Source organism: Phoxinus phoxinus (genome assembly GCF_949152265.1).
Source record: "Phoxinus phoxinus genome assembly, chromosome: 21".
Classification (NCBI taxonomy): domain Eukaryota; kingdom Metazoa; phylum Chordata; class Actinopteri; order Cypriniformes; family Leuciscidae; genus Phoxinus; species Phoxinus phoxinus.
Window position 1 is genome coordinate 9,814,068 of NC_136896.1, and position 10,213 is coordinate 9,824,280.

Sequence of the window (10,213 nt, forward strand, 5' to 3'; positions counted from 1 at the left end):
ATAATGTATATAATGTTTTTGATTATAGTAAATGGAACAGTGGTTGAAGTAATAACATTATCAGCCAAAGAAATGTATGCTTATACAGGAAGTAGGTTATTGTGCTTGGGCTTATATTAAAGCATGTAGGTAAACAATAAAAGAGCCAAATGATAAATCCTTATAGAAAGAGGGTATGTATCCAATCTGGTAAACTGCAGCCTGATCTCTGTTGCATGTAATCCCCATAACAGTCAAAGCAACGAAATACAATGTTTTGACTTTAACTAGGACATTGAGTGAGATGTTAATAAAGCTCTGAACAATGTGTTTCTTTTTATAAAACAATTGTCATCATATATTTTCTTTTTAACCCTAAAATATTTATTTTCCGTATATACCAACGCCGCATGTGTAAAATATATTAATAGTACTTTTAAAACTGACCTATAATTTGCACTTCAGATTTGTTATGTGAATCTGACATCATCAAAACCCAGCAAACAGATATTGCCGAAGCTTTATCCTTCTGTTTGACTAAGAAGTAGGCATGCGCTCTTTTGAAAAGGCGATTGGTATACAGTATTAATGTTGGGTTTGTTTGAGGTCAATAAACCCCCTGAAAAAACACACTACAGAAAAATAAAACAAATCAAAGGAAACATCTGGAAGGAGTGTACTTGTAGCCTATATTGTGTACAATAGAAAGTCTAAGCATGTGAAAATGCATTGCGTTTATAAATACCTGGGGTCACGGAGACCCCATATGTAATATGAAGAGGCGTATTATCGAGTTGACAAGTATAATCAATCAGATCAGGAAAAGTATGTTTTTGAGATATTAAAAGGTATGTTAACTTAATATACGTTTTTATGTTTTGCATTAGATATGGCAGCATAATATACACGTTATGATTTTAAAATAAATATATATATTCTGTATTGTTGTAAACAAAATAAATTATTTTCCAGCACTCCTTTTTTTATACAGTATTAAATGGCAACAAACATATGTATTAGCTAAAGACTAAGATGACGGTTCACCTCCAGGATTTGTAATCTCAGACAAAGTGCTGTTTTTGTTTTGTTGAGTTCATGTGCTGGTCAGCCAGGACTGAGCAGGATGACAAGGACAAACTCGTGTGCTTCTTACTAGTGATGCATTTAACCTGATTCCTATCCCTGCAATTAGTTTTCTTTGTTATCTCCTTTGCTGCACTGTAAACAGTGCACTTTAATCTCGCTCACGTTAAGAGCAACGAAGAGAATTAAGTTCAGTGTAATGATGGTCTGTCCTTTACTGCAACAGGCAGGTCGTGGATACGGCGTGTTTACTTCCATCAAATCTGTATCAAAATGGTTGTGCATGCTTTTGTCCTACAAACTTCAAATCAACAATTTTAAAGCATAATGGGAAATAAAAGGATTTGTCTTTAACGATCACTCTGAACAAACAGAGCTTAGAAGTAGTGCGTGCGACTGTTACAAAAGTTCCAGCATTAAACTGATCACTTAATTCTACCTAATCTGTCTTACCCTGCTCAAGCCATGCAAGGATATGCACTCAAGTACAGAGAAAGCACACAGGCAGGGTGCATCCTACTGTATCTTTCTTGCTTTAACTTTCCACTTCCTGCTGGTTCATCACCATGATGATGAGGAACTTTAAATGTTCCTACAGTAATTGCTGTCAGCTTTTAATGAGCTCTTCAGCATTGAAAGCAATGTTATATGCATTATTAGAGCAGCACAAATTAGTAAACAGAATATTAGGATATGCTGAAATGTTCCAACGCAAACGTAATCCATGCCCATGTTGTAAACAGACGAAACAAGCAGAAACATGATGGCAACTACACACGCATAGCAAATGAAGCTACAACAGAAAACAACCAAGCTTTAAAAGCATTAGTATTTGCTTAATCTAAAGTCACTCAGCCAGATAACAACCAGATAATGGCATTTCCTACCAGTAGAGGAGTGATAGCCCGTCAAAGTGTTCTGCCTCCACTGGAAGCAGTGCCATTGCAGGTCCACACGCAACTGATGATGTGTTGTAAAAATCTACGATATCACCGGGTTGGGAACGATAGTTCAAATCAGGTCAGTCTCGATGACCGAGAGACAGCAATCTACCCAGACAGTAACAGACAAACTCCTCTACCTATCCACTAATCTGTCCTGATACTCCACAGTCACATGGTTTGCCTCATTTCTCTGTGCGCTGTCACAGCTGATGATGATTCTGTCTCTCCCGAGGCAGGAAGGCTCAAAACTTGACAGCGGACTGTGATGTGGAACGAGGGGACGTGAGTCTGTGTCTGACTGCATGATTTCTGACGCGGGGACACTGAATGACAAGCACTGTGGAGTCTATGTAAAACTGAAAGAGATTTAATCTACAAATTAGATTTGTCCCTACAAAAAAAAAAGGATACATAAACATGATAAATAACGCTAACAGATATCCATAAAAACGTGTCTAGGGATCAGATTTACTAATAGCTTGCGCCAGCGCAAACCCTCTTTTGTCGTTAAAAAAAACTACTGTCAGGATTTACTAAAGACACGCAGTGAAAAAATAGCGCTGAAATGGCGTGGAGAGGGTAGGACGGAGTTTCCCTTTCAGTCGAAAAATGAATGGGATTTAAATGAATTATGCAAGGTGATTTACTTTGCGCTCGTCAATTTACTAGTGTTTGCGTCATTATTTACCGCCCAAAAAAGCGTCTAGATTGCGTCTTATGGAAATGATATGACTGCGTCTGTGTTCTTTAATTTGCGCGTCGTCAGTAGATCACGCGCAGAACTTTTTAGGGGTGTGCACGATTTACGATTTTAGATCATGGACGATTAAAATGTCTCCATGATCTGCTTTTGAAGATATATCGTATCATAATGCATTCTATCAGTTGCAGACAGTTCTGGCGCCTCTGTCCCCAACATACAGTACAATGCTACAGTATGTACATTCACATTGGTCCCGTTACACTCACGGGATAGACTATTGCAATTCACAAAAGTTCATTATTTGCATTTGCTTTAAAGCCTGGCTGGTTAAACATTTGTCCGTGTCTGTGCCGGTGTCCGAGTCGATGTCCGTGTGCCCTTGTCGGTGTCTGTTTCCTTGTGTCTGTGCCGGTGTCTATGCCGGTGCCCGTGCCGGTGTGTTCGTGTCTGTGCCAGTGTCCGTGCCAGTGTCCGTGTGTCCATGCTGGTGTCCGTGCCGGTGTTCGTACCAGTGGCCATGTCATTGCCGGTTCCCGTGCCGGTGTGTCTGTGCTGGTGTGTCCGTGATGGTGTCCATGCCGGTGTGTAGGTGCCGGTTTCCGTGCTGGTGTGTCCGTGTCTGTGCCGGTGTGTCCGTGTCGGTGTCCACATCCGTGTCGGTGCCAGGGGCCGTGCCAGTGTCCGTGGCGGTGTATTGTGCCGGTGTATCCGTGTCTGTGCCGGTGTGGCCGTTCCAGTGTGTCTGTGTCCATGCCAATGTCCGTGCCGGTGTGTTCGTGCCGGGGTCCGTGTGTCTGTGCCAATGTCTGTGCCGGTGTGTTCATGCCGGTGTCCATGCCGGTGTGACGTGTCCGTGACGGTGTGTCCGTGCGGCCGTTCCGGTGTGTCTGTGTCCGTGCCGGTGTGCCCGTGTGCCCATGTTGGTTTCCGTGCCAGTGGCTATGTCCGTGCGGCCGTTCCGGTGTGTCTGTGTCCGTGCCGGTGTGCCCGTGATAGTGCCCGTGTGCCCATGTTGGTTTCCGTGCCAGTGGCTATGTCCGTGCCGGTGTGTCCGTGTCCGAGTACGTGCCGGTTTCCGCGCCGGTGTGTCCGAGCCGGTGTGTCCGCTATTTGAAAAGGGGGAGGAGCCATTCAATAGTCCCGCCTTAGCTTCCTGTTTCAGTGGAAATGATCAACGCATCATACAAAGCTGCGTGTTCCAAGGCACTTCAGTGGACCTTTAAAGGCACAGAATGTAAGTTTCACCACTAAAGGTCGCTTATTCAAAACAATAATGCACATTGCAGTTAGCTAGATCGATATTAGAATATCATATTAATAAATGCTTAATATGTATGTGCACGATAACATAATAAATACTGTGACATTGTTTTAGTGATTTTTGGATATTTTAATAAAATAAATCCTACATATAGTGCCTTTAATGACCCTTAAGCCTTAAAGACCCCCATGTGGTGAAAATCAGGTTTTCAATGTTATTTATATGTCTGTGGTGTTTTAATATGCTTTAAGTCAAACCATGTGCAAATTCATCAGTCAACACCATTGCTGAGTACCAAAGATCTGTTTTCAAACATATATGGCAGAATTAAAACAATATTTCCACTTGCCATTGTGCAGCATGTACTACAGTTGACCAAGTGGATCAAGTAGTCCGAGCAGGTGTGAATGAGTGGAGGCGGGACTAATTTGCATATTCATGCTTCTGCATTTAATAAATTAAGTGAGGGTGTAGTGGAGTTATATTCAAGCCATTTTAAAGTATAAAGAATTTATTTTTATGGAGATTTACGGAGAAAAAATAGGTATTATTGTGCTTATCAAAGGTAGTTTTAAGGGATGCAATTATTGACCGCAGGCACAGGGGGACTCTGGTTCCTTGAATGTCATCAATGGCGAAGTGAGGTTAAACACTACCATTCAGCCAGTGACCAGAAGGAGACGCTTTGTCACAGTCACAGTATTGAGAGAGACCTTGCTGGCAGTGAATGCATGTACAGTAGATTGCAACTAGACCATTTCCCCCCCAGAAAAAAATGTAGCCAAAAGTTTAGAAATTTTACCTCATACAATTTTACTTGTGTCAATTAACTTATAACACAAATTAATCAGATTCAATCAAATTAGAAGTTCACAAATTTCAGCGTTACATTCATAAATTATCATCAATAAATGTTTTCTATAGCTACAGGCCTACCAGTGTTAGTCAATGATCCTCAGGTTATGAAGCACAGGCTGTAAACACAAAGCGAGACAAAATATTTTGTCAGGTGTATTTTAAAACAAATGTATATATATTTTTATTCAACTAATATTTTTTTATTGCATCACGATCTAAACAGTATAGTTTTCAATCCACATTCAGGGATTTTGTGTAATATTGAAGCAAGACCAACCTAACAACCCCACCCCAAACAAAAAACAAACAAACAGAAAAACAAACAAAAACAGGGATAATGTAACTTTTGCATGTAAAAGTATGCATTACTTTTAAATGTACTGCTGTTTGTTATTATTGCATCAAATTACATAATTTTAGAAACATAATTTCTCTATCGTTTGTGCTCATTAAAAATGAAGAGATACGTTTTTTTACATTTTTTTTTTACATACGCGCTAGGCTGTCCATTGTGGTGATATGATTGCACCTATTCAGACCGCAAACAACAAACTTTTTGATCAGAGATTACGACTATTTTTGAACGTTTACCACAATTACCCATGGCACTTAAAACGGTTATTATAATTTGTAACATGTTTAATGTGATAATCACATTTTCACTAAGCAACAAGCAAGTACAGTAGGCCTACCTCAATCTAGAACAGCCCGGAACTGTAGCAGTAGCGGTCTGTACCCGGGGAACTTTAATCAGTTGCACCAATAGGTTAGTGTTTTGTAACATACTTTTGAAGGGTGAGTAATATACGCATACCTTCGTCATTTAAATCAGGTAATGCTTCAGCATCTTCTGTTTAAAATACGCGTTAAAAGCCGTTTTAATGAAACATTTAGTCACGCGATCATTATATACATGCGTTACACAGAACAGAATGGGAAAGGCTTGATAACCGGTTTAACAGAATGGATGTTAGCATGCTACATTCTGCATGATTTAAAGTTGTACTGTAACAGGACTTTCTATTCTGTGTTATTGTTTGGTTATCGGTTTAAAGTGTCGACTCTTAATTGTTGTTTAGATTGACTATACAGCTTAATGATTGTAAATGAACGTAGTAGCAAATAAAAGGCATAACGTAAGTTGTTTCATAATTTCATTATGCTGTAAGTTTGTTTTTATATACACGATCGTTCTAAAGTTTGGTGTTGGTTTCATTTCAAGGCTGCCTTTTAGTATTGTGAAATATTATATTTTAATATTAAATGTAAAATATATTTTTAATGTATTTTGAAAATGTTATGTATTCCTGTGATGGCTGAATTTTTCAGCATCATTACTCCAGTCTTCAGTGTCACGTGATCCTAGAGAAATCATTCTAATATGCTGATTTGGTGTTCAAGAAACTTTAATTATGATTATCAATTTTGAAAACAGTTGTGCTAAACCATTATGTTTTTCAGGATACTTTAATGAATAGAAAAAAATAAAAAACAGGATTCATATGAAAAACCAATATGCAAGTCCTCTGTCACTTGTTAAATTAAATGAATTCTTGCTGAATTAAAGTATTATTTTCTTAATGATTCCAAACTTTGAACGGTAGATGGACTTACGTACTTGTAAAAATATATCTGTTAAATTTTTAACGTGTGTTATCATTTTCATTAATATACCATTTATTCAAGTCTAGGTGCATACGGACATAAAATGTAATCATATCTGTCCTTGTCTTATGTTTTAGGTGAAACAAACCTGTCTTGAAGGGATTCCACTTGTAATTCTAGGATTATGCTATTACCATTACTTCTTCGTGGGTGCACTGCAAAGCACTATATACAGCAAGCACTTTCTAGCACTCGGTTATGCGTTAATTGCTGCAACATCAGAGGACTAGCCACATCCAGTGTCCAGCTCTTCCTCAGGAGAACCCCACAGCGATTCCTCAACCAGTCACGAGGAGCTAAAACTCACAAGAGGAAACAGAGCCAGGAAGATGACTGGAAGAAAAAGAACAAGACCGTCCTGACATACATTGCGGCCGCCGGAGTGGGAATGATTGGCATGTCATATGCTGCTGTTCCTCTCTACAGACTGTACTGTCAGGTCAGTATTAGACTGATAATCTCAAAGCCATTTTTTGTGGATTTATAGTATTACAATAACATGTTCCTCTCTTACTTCAGGCAACAGGACTGGGAGGCACAGCAGTAGCTGGACACGGCACAGAGCAAGTGGAGACTATGAAGCCAATTAGGGAGCGTATTATTAAAGTGACATTTAATGCAGACACACACGCCAGCATGCAATGGAACTTCCGTCCACAGCAGTCAGAGATTTACGTAAGATTATACATTTCTTTTTGACAATTTTTTTATTCAGTTTTAAAATGTCATGGGAAAAAACTGATTTGTGATAACTTTGCAAATTTATATATAAAAACACTTGCAATTTAGCTCAGGAGCATTCCAATTTCGCTTGTAAATGTTACTACACTTTTAGTGGAGTTTACCTGTGGCAAATTTAATTGAATGGGGATGATTTGGAAAGGCACACACCGCTTAATAAACTGACTAACAGATGAAAATGCAAATCAGAGCAAAAACCAAGCCATGTGGTCAAAAGAACTGCCTGTAGACCTCAGAGACAGTATTGTATCAAGACACAGATCTGTGGAAGACTGCAAAAAAATCTGCTGTATTGAAAGTTCACAGAAGCATGTAGCCTCCATAATAATCCTTTATGGAAGAAGTTTGGAACAACCAGCGCTCTTCCTTGAGCTGGCCAAGCTGAGCAATCGATGGAGAAGGGCCTTGGTTAGAGTCGCGACCAAGAAGCTGATGGTCACTCTGGTTGAGCTCCATGATCATACATGGAGATGAGAGAAGTTTAGAGAAGGACAAGTATCACTGCAACACTGTCTATCTGGGCTTTATGGCAGAGTGGCCAGACTCAAGCTTCTCCTCAGTGAAGAGACAAGACAATCCACTTGGAATTTGCAAAAAAGCACCTAAATGACTCTCTCAGACTTTGAGAAACGATGGAGGAAACCATGCACTGTAGGGGTGTTTTTCACCAGCAGGGACTGGGGGACTCGTCAGGGTACAAGTAAAGCTCAACGCAGCGAAATACAGAGTTAATGAAAACAAAGTCCAGAGTATTCAGAACCTTGCACTGGGCAGAAGATCCACCTTCCAACAGGACAATGACCCTAAGCACACAGCTAAGACAATACAAAAGTGACAACTCTGTGAATGTCCTTTAGAGACAGAGCCTGGGCTTGAACCCAATCGAACATCTCTGGAGAAACCTCAACATGCCTGTCCACCGACAGTCCCCATTCTGAGGAGAAGAATGGCAGAAAATCGACAAATGCAGATGTGTAAAGCTTGTCACATCATACCCAAAAAGACTTGTGGCTGTAAAGGTGCTTTAACTAAGTACTGAGTTGAGGATTTGAATACTTTTAGTTTTTCATTAATACATTTGCAAAGTAGTCACAGATCTGTTTTTTGCTTGGTCATTATGGTGTATGGAGTGTTGATGTGATAAGTAATTTAAAGTAGTTTAATGCAGCAACATAAAACAATGTGAAAAAGAGAAAGGGGTTTGAATACTTCCTGCCAGTACTAAATATTTGGAAATATAGGAATGATATAAATTTGGAAATATAGGAATATTCAGGAATGCCCTTTTAATGTGGGAATTCCATAAACAACACGTTTTTCATATAATGTCTCTGAAGGTTGAGACTATCCAAGTTGATTATTCTATGTTTGAACGTTTTCCCAGGTCGTACCAGGGGAAACTGCGCTGGCTTTTTATAAGGCAAAGAATCCCACAGGCAAACCAGTGATAGGCATTTCAACCTACAATGTTGTACCTTTTGATGCTGGACAATATTTTAATAAGATACAGGTAAATATGTGATGCATTTAAATGAATCCATACTAGCATTACTATTATAATCTGTACATTTATGTTACAATTTATTTGTCAAAGTTGTCATCTGTATGCAGAAATGTATGGCTATCCATGTATTACCTTCTTAGCTCACTGAATAGTGTGCTAAATTCTAATACACTGCTTTGTTTTTCCGTCAGTGTTTCTGTTTCGAGGAACAGAGGTTAAACCCACATGAGGAGGTAGACATGCCTGTATTCTTCTACATTGATCCAGAGTTTGATGAAGACCCCAGGATGGCACGAGTAGACAATATTATACTCTCATACACCTTTTTTGAAGCCAAGGAAGGACAGCAGTTACCAATCCCTGGTTATATCTAATTATGCATTATTCAGAGACTTTTAATCAGAATTATCTTCAGGAGATTGTGTTCTGTAATCATTATGATAATGATTACTACATGTGATAATGTCTGAATAGTCTGAATCAAATGGTTATATCAAACATTTAAGAGTGATCAAAGCTGATAATTTGTCTGTGAATTTTATGGTTAAGACAATAAAATAGATGCTTTTATTTTTGCACAAGCTATAACCTGTTTATATCAACCACTAAACTGTTTATGCAACATTTGTGAATTTGCGTCAATATAGTCTTTAGGACGCTAGAGGGCAACATTTGTTCATGTTTATTTTATTTTGTGCACATGATTCATAACTTAATTGCATTGGAGTGAAGACAATAACGTGTGTTGTGCCACTTTTTTGGTCATGTTGGAATAATTAATATTACAAGGCATAAAAGAATTAGTCTGTGTTAGATGTTTATAGATTTTTTGGATATCATACAGCTGTAACTGATACATGTTATATAATGCATGTGCTTTCTGTGTAGCCCCAGTGAACAATATTGAGCAAGAACATTATGCTGAAACATGTTTTACATAAGCAGATACAAATCACAAAATGAGATCATAGTTGATGCAGGGGGTCCATAGAGTGGATATATGAAACTATAAAAAAAGACTATTCTTTTTATTGATCTGTAAATGTAGTCATGATAGTGGATGAATTATAATAGTGTTAGCTATAGTGAAATATATTAATAATGTTGTCTGGCGTGTTTGTAAAGGCTGAAAACCTGATGCAAAATACTATCATGGTAAAAATATACAAAATAACTAACTCGCATTAATGGATTTGGCCTTTTATTCCCAAACTTAAATATGGTTATAAAGTACTGCGATTTTAGACGAATAGATAAACTACAATAACTTGTCTAGAAACTACAATAATATTACGTCATTAAAGCACTACGTAATTCTTGGTGCCCCGGAAAACAACAAACCCGAGCACGCGCTTGAAGCGCGCTGGAGCGCTGACGCGGAATCAGCTGAGCCACCGTCCGCGCGAAAAAAACTAAATGGATGAACTTACGGGGACTGATCTGCCATCAGCGCTTATAGGATCAAAACAGCAGAT

The 10,213-nt window shown here is 38.7% G+C and overlaps 2 protein-coding genes across 9 annotated transcripts in view; one reads left to right on the top strand and one right to left on the bottom strand.

Annotated features, from left to right (window-relative positions):
* The window catches only part of stxbp4 (syntaxin binding protein 4), a 38,289-nt gene extending 32,699 nt beyond the window's left edge, over window positions 1–5,590 (bottom strand). For 2 of the 5 annotated variants that reach the window (XM_079596185.1, XM_079596189.1), the window contains exon 1: window positions 1,950–2,198. In XM_079596185.1, the coding sequence (XP_079452311.1) occupies window positions 1,950–2,005 (56 nt within the window). In that variant the 5' untranslated portion in view covers window positions 2,006–2,198. Of the gene's footprint in view, window positions 1–1,949; window positions 2,303–4,906; window positions 4,945–5,520 lie in introns of those variants that run through there. The other 3 variants (XM_079596187.1, XM_079596188.1, XM_079596186.1) reach the window with 3 other exon arrangements.
* cox11 (cytochrome c oxidase assembly homolog 11 (yeast)) lies at window positions 2,191–9,986 on the top strand. 4 transcript variants are annotated; one of them, XM_079596193.1, is made up of 5 exons: window positions 2,191–2,288; window positions 6,571–6,932; window positions 7,013–7,168; window positions 8,619–8,744; window positions 8,930–9,921. In XM_079596193.1, the coding sequence occupies exons 2-5, from the start codon at window positions 6,618–6,620 to the stop codon at window positions 9,110–9,112; spliced, it is 780 nt and encodes a 259-aa protein (XP_079452319.1). In that variant the 5' UTR covers window positions 2,191–2,288; window positions 6,571–6,617; the 3' UTR covers window positions 9,113–9,921. The 4 variants fall into 4 exon arrangements, with proteins under 4 accessions (XP_079452319.1, XP_079452318.1, XP_079452316.1 ...); XM_079596192.1 differs by lacking the exon at window positions 2,191–2,288 and adding an exon at window positions 5,466–5,594 and having other exon boundaries at window positions 8,930–9,961; XM_079596190.1 differs by lacking the exon at window positions 2,191–2,288 and adding an exon at window positions 5,561–5,623 and having other exon boundaries at window positions 8,930–9,986.
* Window positions 9,987–10,213: the final 227 nt, after the last annotated feature.

What these genes read in the sequence shown, in the direction of transcription:
- cox11 (XM_079596193.1), top strand. Translation starts at nt 6,618, where the DNA reads ATGCTATTACCATTACTTCTTCGTGGGTGCACTGCAAAGCACTATATA. An exon ending in CACAGCAGTCAGAGATTTAC is followed by an intron (nt 7,169 to 8,618) that starts GTAAGATTATAC and finishes ACGTTTTCCCAG; the next exon opens with GTCGTACCAGGGGAAACTGC. An exon ending in AATATTTTAATAAGATACAG is followed by an intron (nt 8,745 to 8,929) that starts GTAAATATGTGA and finishes TTTTTCCGTCAG; the next exon opens with TGTTTCTGTTTCGAGGAACA.